General features: G+C 37.5%; 1 protein-coding gene across 1 annotated transcript; it reads right to left on the bottom strand.

Moving 5' to 3' along the window:
- Positions 1-635: 635 nt before the first annotated feature.
- On the bottom strand, positions 636-22,648 carry LOC121405908 (periodic tryptophan protein 1 homolog). The gene is made up of 13 exons (XM_041596902.1): positions 22,566-22,648; positions 18,202-18,286; positions 17,245-17,464; positions 14,666-14,754; positions 11,480-11,579; positions 9,390-9,497; positions 7,732-7,850; positions 7,082-7,249; positions 5,801-5,862; positions 5,174-5,282; positions 4,285-4,455; positions 3,177-3,324; positions 636-1,883 (listed from the first exon to the last, which is right to left on the bottom strand). Exons 1-13 carry the CDS (start codon positions 22,568-22,570, stop codon positions 1,657-1,659), a joined length of 1,611 nt encoding a protein of 536 aa, XP_041452836.1. The 5' UTR covers positions 22,571-22,648; the 3' UTR covers positions 636-1,656.

Here is a 22,648-nt window from a genome sequence, read left to right on the forward strand (position 1 = left end):
CACAAGATGGCGTTACACACTGTATGGGTATAGCAAAGAAATAGTTTTATAGGTGAGGGCAGATCTTGTAATCCTGGAGCTCCAAACAGTTTTGGGAATTGTGACACAAAGATGAATTAATTAAAAGTAGTTAATCATATAATTGGTTTGTATGCTAGATTGTGCATAATGATTCATGTAATTATGCATAAATATATGAGGCTTTGTAGTTAGTAGCCTCATGTTGAGGCCTTGACGGCTGCTCTTGGTTTGTCAATTATATACCAGGCGAAACATCTGAGCTAATTTATATATTCACCAATGAATATACATGTTCTCTTGAATAGTTAAAGGGATGGTCCAGGCTGGAAACATTTAGATCTCAACTAATAGGGTAATATTCACAGAGCAAAAATGCTGAAAATTTGATCAAAATCGGATAAAAAATAACGAAGTTATTGAATTTTCAAGATTTGCATTATTCTGGTGCAACAGTTCTAGGCATGTATTTATGAATACTCATTAGGTGGGCTAAAGATGTCATATCTCCACTTGTTCTTTTGTATTATATTATATGAAATTAGATTAATTCAAAATTTTCTACCAAGAAATAAAAAAATTGGATTGACATCTGATTAAGTGCATTAGTTATTTATTGCCGCAACTTATTTCATCATAATGGAGACACGTCAATTAAACATGAAAAAAATGAAACATTCATGATTTCATGTAGTAACGTAACAAATAGGAAAGTCGGGATGTGACATAATCAGCCAACCTAATGAATATTCACGATGATGTGCATACAACTGTTTTCATAAAATATTGATAAACTTTAAAATTCAAAAACTTAGTTTTTTGTTATAACGACGTCAAATGAAATTTTCAGCCCGGACCATCCCTTTAACAATCACTCAGCAAATCGACCAATGAAATGTCAAGGGTGATTCAACTGGAGTTCCGAATAGTCCATTTTTATTTTTCAATCAATTGAAGAAACTTTGTTTTTAAAATACAGTCATAAAAATCACACCATGACAATGGCATTCTTACTTTCATTGTAAGTATATGTGCTATTGAAGAAATTTTCTTTAAAAATCATTGCATAATCTTAACTAATAATATTGAAAATGATTAGTGATAGCACGTTCAACCACGGCGTTCAACAACTGCACGTGATCGCTACCAACGGAAGATACCCAGCATAATGCTTTTGTACTAGCTGTGTATCCAACCTATCACCTGCCCAGCAACTTCCCAAGAGAGATCGGCCTGGTCCACACAGCGAAGTAGCGACAGGACAGCTTGATGGTGTTAGACAATCTGTACCGATCGCAGAGAAAATTTGTCAGCACGAACTGAGGCCCCGTTACCAACGGTAATGTCGCAGCGATGCCCAATGTGACAACAACATGCTACTTATGTCTTTGATCAACGTTTGACATCACAATGCGAAAGATGTGATGGAGCCTACTGCACAGTTAGCAATCTGTTTGCGCTAACGTTTCTGTGCGGCCAACAGTCAGGATTAGAACATCTGCTTGTATAAGCCAAGCACACGTAAATCCCATGTGGTGTGACAACTCAAACAGTTTTCATTGTGATCATTCAAGTCATTAAAGCAAGTGTCTTTTAATAAATATTCCATGATTCATCAAAAAATAAAAAAGCCTAACTTCAGTCACTTGGCTCTTTGGTTTTCTTCTTCTTCTTCTTTTTCCTCTTTGTGCTTTTCGAAGCCGATGATGCCGTCGATGATGATGCTTCTGATCCCGTCTCCATGGTGTCTGCCTCTGCTGCAGCTTCTTCGCTCTCGACCCCTTGTGACCTTTGACCTCTGTGCACCAACTCCGAAGGGTTTGGTATGACGGGATCTTTCTGCCGCTCTCCAAACCGCTTCACGACTACACAAAAGAAAAACGAATTGAGAGGACTTTTAATAATTGAATAACTTATTGGTATGTACATAAAGAAGAAGTGAATATAAACCAAAGGTGTTTCAAATGTTGAAATTTTTGGCCCCAAACTGGTTGAACCCATGGTTTAAGCAGATTTAAATTACGCTTATTTACCAAGTATATTAAAAAAATGTCCAGTGCTGATGCGCGCTTTTGTCACAGTGTGCCAAATTGATGCCCATTACCATGGTAAGCTAAGCTATTTTATTCATGAGTCCACTGTTAAAAGAGTGGACTCATTAATTCAAAACAGTGGACTCATGAATAAAATAGCGTGGATAACCATGGCAACAGGCGTCAATTTGCGCACTGTGACAAAAGCGTGCATCAGCATTGGACATTTTTTAATATACGTGGTAAAATAAGCGTAATTTTTACAGGAAATCTGCATAAAACGTGGATTCAACCATGGGTTTTCAAAACCACCTTTGTGAATTCTGTTTTCTCTAAAAATGACATAAAAAAATAACACTGTACAGACTTGCACCAATTTCTGTACATGAATAAGATAAGGCTTAAATACAAACAAAACAAATCTTTGCTTGATGTAACTGAAGAAAAATATTAATGTTGATCTGTTGGTACCTTATTTTATAAAGACATTATATGCAAGATCTCCTTGGTTTATTTTTGTATGGAGGTTGAGGGTTGTTCAGTTACAAGTGTCTTCTGCTCAATATTCGGGGTCTGGACAATGTTCATGCTCACCATTTATGAATTACCAATTTGATAAACTTTATTTGTAAAAATTATGTATAGAAACGTAAGAATATAAGAATCAATGGGTACATCATGGGAGTGGCTGCTACCCTGTTTGGCGTTCAACGATTTAAGGGGAGAGAAAAGTTGATCTGAGGCTGCACAGTGGCTACCGTGCCCATGTTCATTTCTATTTCGAACAATACAATATGGACTCACATTTCAATTTTTGGTTTCAAACAGTGAATTACCATGTAGACAATAAAACTTGGCATGTTTTACAAGGGTTGATCGCGTCACGGAATAAAAACTCCTTGTTTATGTCGAATGTATCCAATCCATTACAAATCAGAACTAGGGATACCAGCTGGTATTGATCAGAGGGCATGAAAATCACCTAGAATATAATATTTTGTACACAAAAATGCTAAAACTATAGCCTGAAAATAAATTGCCAGGGCCTGAATTCAGGCTTTTGCCTGAAAACTGGCGTCCCTACAGAACAAACTTTGCATTTCATTGACTCAGACTGATATTTACCTGGTGCATGCTGGGATAGATCCATAAGACGTAGACTGTCCCTCTCACCTCCCATGGCCACAAGGAATGGAGATTCGGGACAAAAGAGGGCGTTGTTTATGATACCCATTTTAGGGTCCTTGGATACCACTAGAGCTGGCTTGTTATCCTGTAGAGAGAAAGAGCGAGTTGAAAATTTGTTGTATGTTTAGAAAATAGTCACGTGAAAAGATCAACGAAATGCTGTCTTCATCAACAACTTGATGAAAACAGAAAATCATCATTTGACATTACAACAAAAAAATCAATATTATACTACCCAACATTGACAAAAGGAAGCGTGAGAGACATCAGTCAAATTTGAGTATTTGTTGTTTCTAAAACATCCTTGTATGTTGCACATTCAGGCAATATTTGGCGAAGAAATGATCGTTTTATGGAAAGATATTGAATATAAACTATAAATCGTATAATTTATTAATAAATAATTAATTATTGAAATAAATAGGGGGTGCTATTACTTTTTTCCTGGGAAATAGAATTTTGAACGAATCATCATTTATAAAGTAATAACATGTGTCAAACAATCTTAAAGCATATATGATTATACAGTGCATCCCAAGAAAAAACGAAACCAAGGTTTAGCAATGATTTATCACTTTGTCATGGGACAGCAATATTGTGATACAATCTTGTAGGTTATGATGGTTGCAATAAAAGAAATTGAATTAATAATAATAATAATAATAATAATAATAGTCAATTTTTATAAAGCGCTTTTCCCAGAATGGCCCAAAGCGTGTTACAGCATATTATTACCCCGGTCATTGGATTCATTTCAATCAAGCACGAAAAGTGCACATTTTCCACTCCCTGGGGAGCATTCCTTGCATTCATCGCAGCCACATTATGGCGCTGGCAAAATCAAACATACAATATCTTTCGCATCCTACCGGGTACCCATTTAGCACCTGGGTCGAGAGTGGCAAAGTGTGGATTAACGCCTTGCCAAAGGACGCTAGACCACGGTGGGATTCGAACACACGAACCTCTGTTTACAAGGCGAGAGTCAGAACCACTACACCACAGCTCTTGAATATAAATTGAATAAGCACTGTCTTTTGCTCACCTGTGTGTCCCAAACTTTATACGAGTTATCTGCCGAGCACGTCACTAGGAGATCAGGAACGGTATAACTCAAGGAGATACCCGTCGTTGCTTTCTCATGAGCGTGTAACGTGAACAAGGGCTTGTCGGTACGGATGTCGTAGTTATACACAAAACCTTTGTCCGTGCTTGCCTGAGAATAAATAATTAAAAACATCGAACAATAAATGTATTGTTTTAAATGGTTTTGCTACATTTTAATAGAACAAGGTGACGATGAGGGCATGAAGGCAAAGTGTTACAGCATGCTTTAATGATCAAGAGACAAGTCTTTGTTTTCAGCATGACATAAAGTTCTATAAAAGCAATGATAAATTCTGATATGATTACTTGAGCCATTTGCATGCTGATATTAATTGTGAAGTAATCATGTATTCTATCCTCAAGATGTGATGTTCAGTGTGTCAATGTAGCAGTTGTCACTTTTAAGAGTTGATTGCTAAAGAGCCTTCTAACAAAACAGTCTGTATAACTTGATATACAAAGTTAAACTACTCCAGTCAAGTAAATTTCCTCCGTTTTCTCTCTTTCTTTATATTATATTCATACTATGTCCCAAGGAATTTCTTGTTCATTATATGTGTTTTTTTTCCTCAGGATATTAAAATCTGTGGTGCCACGGATAAAAACTTGTCGTGTTGGAGCAAGAACGCCCGAAGCAAGATATTTTTGTGCACTCCATCAGTGCAGAAATGCCCTTACGCATTTCACTTTTATGCATGCTGCTATGAATTATTACTCATACATTGTATGCGCTAAGGTAGTTCTTTTTCCAGTGCCTCTAAATATCCATTATTAAGGGCATTCTTGCACCGATACGACAAATTATGCTTAACACTGCCAACACTCACCAGGAAGTTATACGGTTGAAAGTGATTCCATAATACCCGTTCAATCTCGCCATCAACGGACCAAGTCTTAAAGCTATCATCACTACGGCAATCGTATACATTAATCCTCCTGCAACATTTCAAAGGAATAAAATACAAGTGGTTATGACAACTAAATCATGTTGGAGTAGTATCAATTACTCTGCATGCATTGAAGATAAACTCTGCTACTGGCAATAACACAAAATAAACTGTTCACAGAATTAAACAAAACTTACAGAGCATCATAAAAGAAATAAACAAATGATATCTGCCAAACAATTTTTCAAGATAATGCATAATCACACACTAATGAGCAAAATAAGATTTTAAAAAATAAAGAAAAATGCCCGTCATATTTCAGCGTGGTCCCACATGGTGTTTCCTGCGTTAGCTACACCAGGTAAAGTACATGGTAATGAAACAAATATAATTAAAGACAAGCCAATTATTGTAATTGAATTTCAATGTTATAAACAAACATTCTGGCATATGATATACATTTTTGGATTGCTTCAACCATTTCTTATCAAAATTAGATTTCGGTACCAAAACTTGAACTTTATTATCATAGTATTAAGATTACTATCAACTGCTTGCATTACTCACCCATCAAACCCACCACTCAACAACGACTGCATTTCAAATGGATGCCACTCGATGGTTTGAACCTATAAAGAAGGACGAATAAGAGTAATGTTATAAATTCAAGAAGCACAAGTATCAAGATTCATTATCTTTAACAGAAGTCTGAAGGCCACCGCACACCTTACGACTGTTCGCGATCTGATTTTGGAACAAATCGCATTTTGCTCATTTTCTGAAATCATTTTCTTCGAGGTTAAAATCAATTGAAAGAATACTAATATTAAACCATTTTGAAAGATTGCAAACCTTTATTTTGGAGTAAAGACCAAATTGGTTTCAAATCATAGCCAATCGTACGACTGCTATGACGTCATTTGACTAGATATTAAATTCACTTTTATTCTTAGGATGATAGCATAGTCACAGACCTGAACCTATGTATTCGTACGACGATTTTGAACATTACACAGTAAGATATTCCAAGTCTCAATATTAGCAAATTCTACTACCTTTTATTCCAAAATTGAGTCACAGACCAATCGTAAGGTGTGCAGTCGCCTTGAGGAACATATATTCCTGAAAATGCAGTTTTGACCACAATGCAATGCGTGACCCTGAATCCCTTTTCCTAGATTCCAACAATTACTATGATAAAGGTTGAATAAAACAGGGCTACTTCACGAAAGGACTTGTCAGATGTATTAGAGTCTGTATTTAAAACTAATGATTCACATGAATATTTATTGATTTATCTTTTTTTTAATTACTTTTTAATTTTTTGTATTCTTTATTTAACTTTTCATTTTCTATCTGGCATTTTCTTTCATTATATTATCATCCACTTATCAAATTTTATTTATTTATTTATTTATTCATTTATTTATTCATTTATTAATTCAATCATTCATATAATTATGAACTAATAACAATTGCCATTTATAAGGCATATCCATCTCATCCATGGCGTAATTTCCTTCAGCAAGAAACTCATCCACATTGTGCTACTCTCAACCCAGGTGAGGTGAATGGGAACCCGGTAAATTCCTTGAAAGCTTGAGCGCCTAGGCAGCTCAGCTAATGCCGGGGTAATAATAATAGCAGGGCCCGCTGGTAGAACAGTTTTCGAAACTGAAGTGGCTACCCTGGGTAAATATACCTATATTATTATTATCTCGTAAGAGATGCTCAAGGTGCACAAGGGGGGGGGCAAAACAAAATAACAAAAAATCATTGATAAAAGGAGTTACTGAGGTAAGGATTCTCAGATTTGCCGAACCTTCCATAAATTCTGAAATATGTTACCTTATCTGTATGTTTCTGGAGCATTGATATCGCCTTGCTCTGATTCAGATCCCAAAGTAGGATTGATTCATCGGCCGATGCGCTGGCCAAACCATGGCCAAGATGACGGTTCCAGGACAGGTCCAGAACAGCATCGATATGGCCATCAGTCGTTGGAGCAGTTGGTTTCTGTTATATCATAATAAATGTTAAAGTTAGAAGAATGTAGATCCAGCAAACAAATATTTCATGAGAAAGTCTTTAAATCAAGGTTAATAATTGTCCCCTCTTATCATAGATCTACGATAATAGATCTAGATGAACATGACCTGATCATTGTGATATCATTAAATTAAAGTGATTAAGCTGAAGATACAATCAGTTGTGCGAGATCGAAACATTTCTCAAAAAGTACACACTACCAACACTTTCTTACAGCAAACTTAAGATGATATGGTAATTGCAAAAAAAACCTGCCCTTTATGTAGGAGAGTATTAAATCATAAAAAATAAATGGAATCTTGACTGCTCTCGTTCAAACCTTTTGCTGTCATCACTGCCATATCAAGCATATCATCATACACATATAACCTATAAAACTTTAAAATGAAAAACCCTGTGAACTTTGACATTTGACCCTACACAAAAATGATTGAATCCAAGGAGCTAACCTGTTTTGATTTCTTCTTTTTCTTCTTGCCAAGGGTGAAAGCCGGCTCCACAGCATTCATGATATCAAGATCCCATACATCAATCACAGGTGTCATGCTACCAACGGCTATTAGGTTACCTGTGAATCGATAACCACAAACATAAACAAAGTAATAATAAATAATAATAACACGGTTCTAGTATAGCACAAATCACATTATGATTAACATCCCAATGAGCTTCCAAAGGACTTAGATTTCTACCCTGGCTTCAACGCTGCAGCCTTTTATAGCAAAGACGTATTTCAAAGAATAAATCCCCGCCAGATTCTCAGTTACACGTACCTCGCCTGGATTGAGGTGAACGCAATGTGGATTAATTTCTTGCTGAAGGAAATTATGCCACGGCTAGAATTCGAACCCACGGCCCTCTGTTTCAAAGTCACAAGTCTAATCCACTGGGCCACAATGCTAAACATCATATCGTATTACAGCTATAGTTGGGAGGATCCAAAGGATCTGGTTCTTCATATCTTTGAGAAAAAAAAAGGACATGAAAATTTTGGGAAATATAACAAAAAATTTGCACCCACCCCTTCCCACTAATGCCAATGGTGGGGGCCATAAACGATTTCCTAGTCTGTAACACAGAGCCTTGCAATTTAATATTGAGTATACATTAACCATTGATTGAATTGCACCCACGCTCTGGAACAGACTTCCTACCCAAATCGGTGATGCTCCTTCTGTGAATGCTTTCAAGAGCAGACTAAAGATATTTCTGTTTAATTCTTCCTTAATTTCTTAATATTTTTATTATGTGGTACTTAAGTTATTTAAATTTCATTATTATTATGACTATATAATGATGCATACATTTAAGCAATTTTTGTATATTCAATGATAGGGCGTAACATTTTCACCTTAGCCCTACTTAAATGAACAGATTGAATTTGAATTGATGTAATAATACCAGAACATGCTATCAGTAATATATGTTGAACTTCGATTTTTGTAAAGTATTATATACATGAATATTAATTTGTTATTGTAAAGTGCATTGAAATGTTAATGTAATGCGCTATATAAATGTAACTTTTGTTTATTATATTATTGAATTGATCATTGTGTGGTATCAATCCCAAGTCGTTACCTTACCAGAAGAAGGCAATTAATTCACATGCCCAAAATATATGTTTTTTTATGAATGAAAGCTTTGAGCTTGAAGCAGCTACGGAATTATTTTTTAATCGTAACTATCAGACTTTCTGACAGAGCAAAATATTTTGAGGATTTATCTAAAACACTCTAAATCTTTTCTTATCCTTAGCATAAAACTTTATGCCTTTCTTCCGGAAACAAAATTAGTTCCAAGAGAACTAATCATGAATCAGTCTATCAGGTGGGTGTTTCATGAAAGTTGTCAGTGCTGACTATTTCAGTGAAATCCTTGCTTTTGATTGGCTGAGAAGCACTGGCCTCTGACTGTTACTATGATAACTGTCTTGAGAAAGACAACTTGTCAGTACTGACAACTTTCATGAAACGGTCCCCTGGGTACACACGTTGAGTGCTTCACTCAACGTTAGTGCTTCATGCTATTACAAAATATCGACTGAACTATCATATACTGTGGTTTGTTTTACAGGACCCAAATAAACTTTCCACAGCCTACATACCTGGTTGTTGTTCCAAGGGGTCAAAGTTCAACCATTCCAAGGCAAGGGGAAATGACGGCAATAGAACATCATGATGAACGTACAACACACCTTCTTCTTCATTGTACACTAAATAGAAGTAATGATAAAAAATTGTATAAATATTAGTTGTTTAATCTTTCAATATTTATTGAATATAAACTGGGTTCCAATAGAAACTTAACAAACTTTACAAATTCCACGTAGTCAAAAATGAACAATATTTTTACACATGCTAGCTTCAATAATTTTTACCAAGCACAATAAGTAAGAGATCGGTTCAATCACAGAAAGGCTCTGGCCCATCACATCAATTGGTTTAAAAATCCAAAATCACAAAATGGCAAAAGAAAGACCAATAAAATGACATGGGATTAAACAAACTTCCCAGTTTATCACACATGTCCTTCACAGGAATATTTAAACGACCGACTTGATCACAAAAAAGCTACAGGAAGTTGAAGCAAAATGTTAAATGACTGGAACAATTCAACACCCACAAACAGATTCCACAGGGATGTCCCGGTAAGCAGGGGATAATCTGAACACTGTGTTTTCCACGTGTGCTTACGTGAGATACACACAGACACTTAAAGTGTTCAGATTATCTCCCACTTACCTGGACATCCCCAGGAGGGTTTGTATGTTGCTGTGTGTTTGTTCCAGTTATCTAAAATGTTGATGTTAATTTCATGTAGCTTCTTTGTGCTTGAGCCAATCACTATCAATACCAAGTAGTGTTGACTTTGAAAATCCCAGCCATGGCGTAATTTCCTTCAGCAAGAAATTTATCCACACTGTGCTGCACTCGACCCAGGTGAGGTGAATGGGTACCCGGCAGGATTAATTCCTTGAATGCATGAGCGCTGAGAGGCAGCTCAAGCTAAAGCCGGGGTAATAATAATAATCACCCTGGAATAGAATACTTCTAGATAGATGGCGCTATACAAATGCCTATTATTATTATTATTATTAAGTATGGGAGCTCTAAAACAAAAACTCTAGCTTTTTTCGCTGTCTCTTCAATTTAAAAATTATTTTTTTACTTTGTATGTAGCTTTCAGTGAAAGGAATTCAATGAATGAAAAAAAATAAAACAAAACACATTGCCAATTTGAGGAATAAACAATGATTGATTAAAACCTCAGAAAAGCCTTGAATCAGGTAAAATGTCTATTGGACTCCACACCCACCTTCATCTATTTCCCATTTGATCCATACCCCATAGTTCTACTTTGCCTATAGCTAACAAGTGGAGCGCCTCAGGCAGTCTCGCCCGCATTACATGATTCAATATAGCAGCAGTGTTGACTTTGAAAATGACTAGAGGATAATCATTCACCATTCATATGATAAAATACTATGTTCATTGACCCTAAATGACATTTGACCTTAATTGAGTAACCGAAGTCTTGTGCAAGGCAATTAGTGATACTTGATTACGCTTATATCCACATTTCATGAACTAGATCCATAAACTTAAAAAGTTATGATGGCAATTCAACAAATACCCCCAACACAGCCAAAGTTCACTGACCTTGGTCATGTGACCTGAAATTCATGCAGGATGTTCACTGATGCTTGATTATTCCTTATGTTCCAGTTTCATGAACTAAATCCACATACTTTCAGTTACGATATTTAAACAAATTCAACCTTGGTTAAGATTTCTATTAGATTCCCCAAACATAATAAACTTCATTGACCCTAAATGGGCTTTGACCTTGGTCATGTGACCTGAAACTCACTTCAGTGATACTTGATTAGTCTTATGTCTAAGTTTCATAAACTAGGCCAATATACAATCTAATTTATGATGACGTTTCAAAAACTTAACCTTTGGTTAAGATTTGATGTTGACGACGCCAACGCCGCCGTCACGGTCGGAAAAGCAATGCCTACATGTATAGTCTCGCTCTGCTATGCAGGCGAGACAAAAATGATGACGATGATGTTGAAATAATGATTTACAAATGAAAAGCATCAAAGTACATAATAATTAATACATGTACAAAAGAGTTAAACAGGAAATGACTCACTCAAGTCCTTTCTTACAACTGAAATAATCTTACCATAAATCTCTAGATTAGTAAAGTCCTCCAATGCCTTTCCTATAACAATCATGTTGTCAGTAGGTTTGATATTTGTGTCTTCTCTCTCATCATTTTCCTCCTAATCAATAAAAAGAACAAAAATGTACTAAATCTTTAATTTTAGTGTGTAATATTGGGTTAATACTAAAAATATGAACACATTCATTGAATTTATTCAATTTGCAGGCTGATGATACACTGTATTCCAAAATCTGCTACTTAAAATTAAATTGACGACAATTAAGAAAAAGCTATATTTAAGCCTAGAATCAGGCAACATGTCAAAAGTCTTTGCCACGTCTATTGGCAGGCTTTTTGTTGCAGCTTACCTGCATTACCTATTACTCTGTCAATGATGAACAAATTATTTCAAATTCGTCCAATTGACAACTAGTCTACTATCACATTGTCTACCATCAATTCGTCTACTATCACATTGTCTACCATCAATTCGTCTACTATCACATTGTCTACCATCAATTCGTCTACTATCACATTGTCTACCATCAATTCGTCCACTATCACATTGTCTACCATCAATTCGTCTACTATCACATTGTCTACCATCAATTCGTCCACTATCACATTGTCTACCATCAATTCGTCCACTATCACATTGTCTACCATCAATTCGTCCACTATCACATTGTCTACCATCAATTCGTCTACTATCACATTGTCTACCATCAATTAGTCTACTATCACATTGTCTACCATCAATTAGTCCACTATCACATTGTCTACCATCAATTCGTCCACTATCACATTGTCTACCATCAATTCGTCCACTATCACATTGTCTACCATCAATTCATCTACTATCACATTGTCTACCATCAATTAGTCCACTATCACATTGTCTACCATCAATTCGTCTACTATCACATTGTCTACCATCAATTCGTCCACTATCACATTGTCTACCATCAATTCGTCTACTATCACATTGTCTACCATCAATTTGTCTACTATCACATTGTCTACCATCAATTCGTCCACTATCACATTGTCTACCATCAATTCGTCTACTATCACATTGTCTACCTTCAATTAGTCCACTATCACATTGTCTACCATCAATTCGTCCACTATCACATTGTCTACCATCAATTAGTCCACTATCACATTGTCTACCATCAATTAGTCCACAATCACATTGTCTACCATCAATTCGTCTACTATCACATTGTCTACCACCAATTCGTCTACTATCACATTGTCTACCATCAATTCGTCCACTATCACATTGTCTACCATCAATTCGTCTACTATCACATTGTCTACCATCAATTAGTCCACTATCACATTGTCTACCATCAATTCGTCTACTATCACATTGTCTACCATCAATTCGTCCACTATCACATTGTCTACCATCAATTCGTCCACTATCACATTGTCTACCATCAATTCGTCCACTATCACATTGTCTACCATCAATTCGTCCACTATCACATTGTCTACCATCAATTCGTCTACTATCACATTGTCTACCATCAATTCGTCCACTATCACATTGTCTACCATCAATTCGTCCACTATCACATTGTCTACCATCAATTCGTCCACTATCACATTGTCTACCATCAATTCGTCTACTATCACATTGTCTACCATCAATTAGTCTACTATCACATTGTCTACCATCAATTAGTCCACTATCACATTGTCTACCATCAATTCGTCCACTATCACATTGTCTACCATCAATTCGTCCACTATCACATTGTCTACCATCAATTCATCTACTATCACATTGTCTACCATCAATTAGTCCACTATCACATTGTCTACCATCAATTCGTCTACTATCACATTGTCTACCATCAATTCGTCCACTATCACATTGTCTACCATCAATTCGTCTACTATCACATTGTCTACCATCAATTTGTCTACTATCACATTGTCTACCATCAATTCGTCCACTATCACATTGTCTACCATCAATTCGTCTACTATCACATTGTCTACCTTCAATTAGTCCACTATCACATTGTCTACCATCAATTCGTCCACTATCACATTGTCTACCATCAATTAGTCCACTATCACATTGTCTACCATCAATTAGTCCACTATCACATTGTCTACCATCAATTCGTCTACTATCACATTGTCTACCACCAATTCGTCTACTATCACATTGTCTACCATCAATTCGTCCACTATCACATTGTCTACCATCAATTCGTCTACTATCACATTGTCTACCATCAATTAGTCCACTATCACATTGTCTACCATCAATTCGTCTACTATCACATTGTCTACCATCAATTCGTCCACTATCACATTGTCTACCATCAATTCGTCCACTATCACATTGTCTACCATCAATTCGTCCACTATCACATTGTCTACCATCAATTCGTCCACTATCACATTGTCTACCATCAATTCGTCCACTATCACATTGTCTACCTTCAATTAGTCCACTATCACATTGTCTACCATCAATTCGTCCACTATCACATTGTCTACCATCAATTAGTCCACTATCACATTGTCTACCATCAATTAGTCCACTATCACATTGTCTACCATCAATTCGTCCACTATCACATTGTCTACCATCAATTCGTCTACTATCACATTGTCTACCATCAATTCGTCCACTATCACATTGTCTACCATCAATTCGTCCACTATCACATTGTCTACCATCAATTCGTCTACTATCACATTGTCTACCATCAATTCGTCCACTATCACATTGTCTACCATCAATTCGTCCACTATCACATTGTCTACCATCAATTCGTCCACTATCACATTGTCTACCATCAATTCGTCCACTATCACATTGTCTACCATCAATTCGTCCACTATCACATTGTCTACCATCAATTCGTCCACTATCCACATGGCCTAATCGACATTAGACCATGACAATTGACTGCAAAAATATTCTTTCAACGCACCATAAGACAACCTATTTACAAAACAAAGTAAATGAGAGATTACATACAGTTTTGGCCAGATTGCTCCGTCTTTAAATAATGGAAACTTATGTTTTACTATAAAAGCTTTTCACTATTTACAATAGCCATACCATATGTTTTGTACTTCTCATCGAAAGGGCATGGAATATAATGTTTAGAATATTGAGGAACATTGAATTTACATTTTAGAGAAACAAAAAATTGGGGACTTTTGACTTACTCTGTCTTCTTTGAGTGTAATATAAGGATCATCATCGTTATCAGCATAGACGGCAAAGTTATGAAATCCTGAGCCATGCACATCAGGAACTATTGAGAAAAAAAAGAAAAATGATGATGAAAATCCACATTTTATTGTTCGAAATAGACATGAAATGAAATACTCAGAAAATTTGTTTTGCCCAATTGATCGTGGGCCTGGCAGCCGCTGTTCAGCGCCAGATCAACAAGGCTCTATCCCTTTAATCGTTGAATGCCAAACAGGGTAGCAGCAACTCCCATCTTTAAACGCCTTTTGGTCTGATGCGGTTGGGGTTTGAACCCCCGACCTCCCGGTTGGGAGACGGATGCTGTACTAACTGAGCCAACACACCGGTTGTGAAAAGAAATATGATCAAAGGGATTTGGTATACTGGTAACGCATCACAAAGTGCTATCATATGACTACCACAATGCTCACAATGTGTTTTTATAGGTTTTCACAATCTTATATGACCATTCTTTTTCTCCTCCCATTCTCTATTTGGTCTTTCCTCGGATAGGTTATTCATAATTAATATGTTTGAACTGTTGTTTGCCTGTTAGTGGCAACAATTATAATTTCAACGAATTGAATTCATCATCATTTCAGTGAAAACAAGTGGTCACAAAACGTACAATGGTTAAAACTTAAAAAAATAAAGGCCAAGTCCACCCCAACAAAAAGTTTCTTTGAATGAAAAGAAAAACATCCAACCAACATAACATTGAAAATTTCATCACAATCGGATGTAAAATAAGAAAGTTATGACATTTTAAAGTTTCACTTAATTTTGCAAAACAATTATACATGTATGCACATCCTGGCCGGCATGCAAATGAGGAGACTGATAACGTCATCCACTCACTATTTCTTTTGTATATTATTATATTAAATATGAAATATTCTAATTTTCTCCTCATTGTTAAGTGAAACAACGATAATTCCTCCCTGAACATATGGATTTAGCATTGTTTAATACTGTATGGTTCAGTCAAGTTGGTCCATACTGTCAAATTTGTAGAAAATAAAATATTGTATGTCAATCAATACAAAACAATGAAATAGTGAGGGACATCATCAACTGCCTCATTTGCATGTCACTGAGTTGTACATATCACTGTTTATGAAAGAACAGGCCTCGAAATAGGATTTGGGGGGGCAAGGCCACTTTTTTGAGGGGCACTGTTTCACTGAGGCCAGGCAGCAGAGGGCACCAAGGCCATACAGATTGGCACCAAGGCCACTTTTTAAGGGGCATGTAATAAATCGGATGTAAAATAAGTTATGACATTTTAAAGTTTCACTTAATTTTGCAAAACAATTATACATGTATGCACATCCTGGTCGGCACGCAAATGAGGAGACTGATAACGTCATCCACTCACTATTTCTTTTGTATATTATTATATTAAATATGAAATATTCTGATTTTCTCCTCATTGTTAAGTGAAACAACGATAATTCCTCCCTGAACATATGGATTTAGCATTGTTTAATACTGTATGGTTCAGTCAAGTTGGTCCATACTGTCAAATTTGTAGAAAATGAAATATTGTTATGAAAGAACAGGCCTCGAAATAGGATTTGGGGGGGGCAAGGCCACTTTTTTGAGGGGCACTTTTTCACTGAGGCCAGGCAGCAGAGGGCACCAAGGCCATACAGAGGGGCACCAAGGCCACTTTTTAAGGGGCATGTAATAAATTATTTGTAGGTGTTACAGTTTCGCGGCGTGGAGGGGGGCTTTCCATAGTCGATGTTATACATCAGATTCATTACCAAACCACATTATTTACTTAAGAAAAAATTAACTTTACGCACGACTGGTGATACCTTCTTGAGCTACATGTAATTAAATGTGAATCTGATTAGCACCCAAGAAAGTATCACCGGTCGTTCGTAAGTTGTTCGTAACTGACGAACAGCTTTATGAAACACTCCCATTCAAAGTACTGTACTTACGCATCGCGCGCTCGCCAGGACAGTACAGCGCGCGCGACATTTGTGTAGTACACATACGGAGCTCGCGCTCGTCCATTCTTATGTTGCAGCTTACATAGCATATGTAAAGCGCGCTAGCGGCCGGCCGGCCGGCCAGCTGTGTATAGCTAGCTCATCGTTCGGCGCGGCTTCGGACTAGACTGCATACATGCACTGGACGTCGCTGGTAAAGCTAAGGTATTGAATACTTTTTGAGATCGGAGAAAAGTTTTCCTTGCTCAAAAAAAGGTGCAGACTTTCAAAAGGGGTACATTATATATCAGAAAAAGGGCACATTTATGAGAAAAAAGGGCACCACGGCCATATAAAAAAGGGCACATTTTTAGTGGCCGTAACTTTTAGCAAAAAGAAGAAGGGCATGACGGCCAGTAATAGGGGCATCGACGGCCATGGCCGTCGGTTATTTCGAGGCCTGAAAGAATAATCAAAACTTTAAAATGTCATAACGTTCTTATTTTACATCCAATTTTGATGAAATTTTCAGTGCTATACAATATTGATTTTTTCTCTATTTATTAGAATCAACATTTTCCTGTGGTGGACTTGACCTTTAAACTTACCATCAGGCTCTCCGTCGTAGTCGTCCATCTTGTACAACCTATCGACCGCATCTCCTTGTTGTGCTCCTTCAGTCTCCTCCACATCCTCCCATTCTCCATCTCCTTCGTCCCCGGCTGTAGCTCCATCTCCATCTTCATCGTCGTCGTTCAGACTCAGATCTTCCAATGACCTCTGACCTTGTTCAATCAATAACTTGAGTTCATCCTTCGACAGCTCTACCTGACATGTGATGAATGGTGATCATGAAAGTTACACTGTTATATCTTGTGTCATAAAAATAAATACCAGTTGTGGTAACGATGGCCCGAATTCACAAAGGTGGTTTTGAAAACCCACAGTTGAATCCATGGTTTATGTAGATTTCCTGTATAAATTACGCTTAATTCAGCGCGTATCGGGCGCGTGTGTATAAAATTTCCAATGCTGATGAGCGCTTTTGTCACAGTGCGCCAAATTGACGCCTGTTGACGTGGTTATCTATGCTATTTTATTCATGAGTCCACTCTTCAAACAGTGGACTCATGAAATAGCGTATCTAACCATGGTAACAGGTGTCAATTTGACCAAAGCGCACATTAGCATTGGACATTTTTTATACATGCGCTAAATGAAGCGTAATTTATGCAGGAAATCTGTATAAACCATGGATTCAACCGTGGGTTTTCAAAACCACTTTTGTGAATTTGGGCCGATGAGTGAACAGAATCCAATACAATTACAACCCAAGTGTTTGGATAAAATATGTACTGAATGCTCTGGAAGAGAATGTGATATTGCTGAGAAATTAGCAAAATAAGCACCAAATTCGATCAACTGTCTTTCCTATTCACCTCAGTCCACTTCAACAACAGTTTCTTCCAAGCTAAACTTTTCCAAGAGTGCACTTGTATTCTTCATCAAATATTTTATAAATCATCCTCAGTAATGATCAACTTTGCGAGATACACTCAACCTACCTTGTCAGGGACTGCCTTAGCCACTCCTCGTCTGACCCAGCTCAAACTTGTCACTATTGCACTTGCCATCTTTCCTTCTCTAAAGCTACATAAATGCAGGAATCAGACAGAAGGAATGCACAAATAGACCAATTAAACTGATCACTGATTGGTAGGACTAGTGGTACACTAGCACTTTGGATGAATAGTTGGTCAGACATTATCAAATGGGCGCGTCCGTGGGCACATCGTGGTCTAGTGGTTCTGACTCTTGCCTTTCAAACAGAGGGTCGTGGGTTCAAATCCTAGCCACAGCGTGATTTCCTTCAGCAAACAATATATCCACACTGTGCTGCACTCGAAGCAGATAAGGTGAATGGGTACCCGGCAGGATTCATTCATTGAATGCTTAAGCACCTAGGCAGCCAAGCTTAAGCCGGGGTAATAATAATAACAGGGCCCACTGGGAGAAGTTTTCGGAACTGAAGTTGCTACCCTGGGTAAATATACCACTCATATTATTATTACAGGGATATATCAATAATGGGGATAAGTGAAGAAAAAATAGCAAAACTCAGAATATGGAGACAGTAAACATGAAAAACAAGGAGGGGAGGAAGAGGGGGAGGGGAGTGGAAGATGGCGGAAGAGGGGGCACTCTAAAGGGCATTGGTATGTCAAAAAGGTAGAAAAAAAACTGCTAGACAGACTTCAAGGCATGACATTGAAAGAAAAAACCACAGGCCACAGTGAGATATTTATTCAAAAATTTTACCTGCATTAGTGAATTTGATATGAACAATAATTAATATCACTCAAAGAAGTTCATGGCGCTAATGCAGTTTCACATCAGCCAACTTCGAGCAAATTTCCCCACCAGAAATGGTTGGCAAATGCCATAGCAACTTAGTCTTAGGATCTAAGGAAGTCTCTTAGTCAAAATATGCCCACCGCTTAATTCCCAAATTGCCATCGACTATTACGCATTTATTGGCTTTGATCGATCTTGTCCCTTGTTCAAATTCCCATTTGTACATTCAGACATCGCGTTTTGCTTGGCATTGCAATAATTTTGATATGGACTGAAGTTCGCAACTGAAAATCATACAAATGGGCGAGCTGCCGTAGGCTAATCTTTTGGTCAGTAACTTGAAAGTTCAGTCCACATCAAAATTACACGTAGCCAAGTGAAGCAAGCTGCCGCGGGCCTCATTATGAATCCTATTTCCTACAACTCATGGAAACGGAAGGTGAAGAACTCATTCTCTCTTTCTGCTGAGCAAACTACACTAGAAGATACATCTGGGCCACGTCTTACAAAGATTTGCGTTTGATCCGATCAATCACAACTATGGATGGCCAGTCATTGTTTTATTGAACATTCCCTGTGCTTCTCTTTGTTTACAAAGGACATTGTGCAAATTTCTTGTAGAAAAGAATTATTACACTGATGGATTTCCATAGAGTTACGATTGATTGGATCAATCGCAACTCTTTGTAAGACAGGGCCCAGATCTATTAAGTCCTCTCTCAAACCCTGTCATGGGAAAACTATCAACCCTAAGAATCTCTACCCCAAGGATCCTCCATCAACTATCATCAGACAGGCATTAACCATCAGAGCACAACTTGTGACATCAACATATCTCGCCTGAACTCGGCTCACCAAACTCAAGAAAGAAACTGAATCGAAATGTCCACTTTGCCCACTCATTCTATGAACAAGGTTATGATATAACTGCCATGATAATAACGATAAAGTGACTCATGTTATTGCTGCTTGTCCGTCAACCCTACATCTACGCACTGACCTTCTGGCCAGTGAGCAAACTTTAACGAGATGCTATTCAATCCTCTCCCAGAATTACTCAATAAACTCAACATCCAGGATCCCTTTGAAATGACTTGCTCCATTCTCTAGCCGTATGACGGTTATGACCCTTCCCTTCCTCATTCTGTCAACGATTCCATCCTGAACTTGAGATGACACTTCATTATACATATAAAATTCATGCCCATCGCCTGTGCTCTTCACATGCTAACTAATGTGCTAGAATTCATATTATCCCAGTGCATGATCATCTCATCTTTGCTAATGACCATGATTTAGTGCTAATCTCCGAAGAGAATCTCTGAAGAAAATTTGAACGATAACGTGCAAGATCTGAGCTGAAATATTACAAGTTACAACCGTTTGTTCAGAATCGTAATATTTGGGAAAGCGGTGGACACATTGCATGGAGAAAGTGAGACTTAGTTTTCTTTGAGTTGCGGTCTTGCCATTTTTTAATCACGTCTTCATGATTTGCGGGGGAAGTTTGCTCCAGTCCAGGCATGCCAGGAGTCAACAGAGCTAGATGCCAAGTTCAAAGACCAGGTCACCAGCTATGCATGAGAGATTTTCTGTATACTGAGTCAGTGAGATCACAGACATTGTGTACAATGTATATGGGGATAGGCTGTGATAGTTGCATGAGACAGAGTTTTGAGGGGATGAACAAGAGTCCAAAATGCTTGAGTCTCACGCATAATCAGTAGAGGCGCTGGTCCAAAAATTGGGATTGTCCCAGAAAACAAGGATATCCTCATAAACCAAGACAAATCATGTCTTGATAAATTGAGACTGTCCTTGTTTATGGGGACGTTTTTTTTCGCTTTCCCCTACAGGACAAAGACAGCAATTACGGGAATTGAGAGTGCTAAAAATAGATTCAGTGACCTCAATTCCCCCCAGTTCACCGTCTATTTTTCATGACTTACCGTCTTCCAATAATCTTGTTATGAAACCTGATATGTTTACATTGACTAGCACACTTGATTGGTGTCGGCACTTGACAGGTGAATGAACTTTCCTAGATTTCTTCTGTGAAGAAATCCTTATAAGCTGAGACAGTCCCTGTAAACTGGGACGATCCCAATTTTCTGACCAGCGCCTCTACTGATAATGCGTGGCACTTGGTAGCTCTGACTGAGTCACACCCATGGGTTCATATCGTCTCGCGAGCGAAGGATTATCAGTCATACGCACGCGACACACCACTACACTTCGAAAATACAGTGGGCTTTTGCCCACATAAAATATTATGTATAAATAAATATTCCACATCCTGCTATGACACTTACCGAATCATTTAGATCCTTCCGTGACTTCTCCTTGAAGTTTCTTTCTTAAAATATGTATATTTTCTTGATCTTTAGTGAAGATTTTACGGAGATAGAAATGAGTCAGCGTTGATATCAATTTTCTCCTGAAGAGGGCGCGCGATTTATATTCATATCAAAGACACGACAAGGGAAAGAATAGGCACCTACACTATTTTACACGCATATCGACGCAAGGCATTACGCAAAGTCCGTGAAGTGTCCAATCTTTTCATTGTATAGACTTTGGTATACCGTATACGTATTATTGACGTTCGTCAAAGCTTGTACTGCTGGTTTCTTTCCAGGCACGTATATTATTTTCATTTTTTTTATCAGTCATCTTTTTAAATTAATGCAAATGAGTGTTATCGTCACCAATAATAATCATTAATTATGTTTTTTGAAGGCATTTCATTAATTGGTGCCCATAATTAGTAAATTAATCATGAGGATTGCGCATTCAAAGAATTTAGATACAGTTATAAAATTACCGAGGAGCTGAATCAAGGTTGTGAAATTATTATCGCCACCTACGGGCTTCCTTGTATTTCCGTGGAAGAGACAAGCGAAGTCACTTTCGAGGCCGAGGTAAGCAAAATGTGCTTTTTTTATCGGATTATTATTTTATTATTATTTCTATATTCAACAAACTCTTGCTACTTACCGGCAAGAGCCCCGGTGCGTAGCGAGAATGAGCTTCGGCAAATATTACTTCAGCAATGAAGCGATGTTTGTCGACTACTTCGAAATCCAGGGTCAAACACGGTCTATTGTACGAGGTTAGTACATATACTAACCTCGTACAATGTGTGAGTGACTGAGTCAAGGCAATTGAATTGACAAGGTCAGCTGGCATGGCTGGTGCGAAATTTAGCGGCCTAAGGCAAGTTTATTCAAGGGGACAAGGAATAAGCAAGTCATTCTTCTTCTTCCTCCGCTGATCCCGGAGATCTACAACTGGTTGTTGCTGTTGTATTGTTACATAGGCCTAAAATGTTTAAACTTGATAACCATACAAATTTTCCTACATATGGGACCGCAACCGAACACAGTGGCAGTGCATGTCCCTGCTGCTGCATGCTCATGAAAATGTCTGTCTATACAGCAGCCAATACATTAACAGTGCATCTAAATCGTTAATTTATGATCCTAAGAGAAAGAATAAAAACCATTATCAATTTGCTACTTCCAAACCAGTAATGAAAGTCCGCTTAAAAACAAAAGAGCAACTCAAGACTCACCGCATTCGCAATAGTCACATGTACGTGTCCCATGTGTGCAGAATTGTAATGTAGCTAAATTTCGACAGCTCGCTCCACGTGCG

Source organism: Lytechinus variegatus, chromosome 19 (genome assembly GCF_018143015.1).
Source record: "Lytechinus variegatus isolate NC3 chromosome 19, Lvar_3.0, whole genome shotgun sequence".
Lineage (NCBI taxonomy): Eukaryota > Metazoa > Echinodermata > Echinoidea > Temnopleuroida > Toxopneustidae > Lytechinus > Lytechinus variegatus.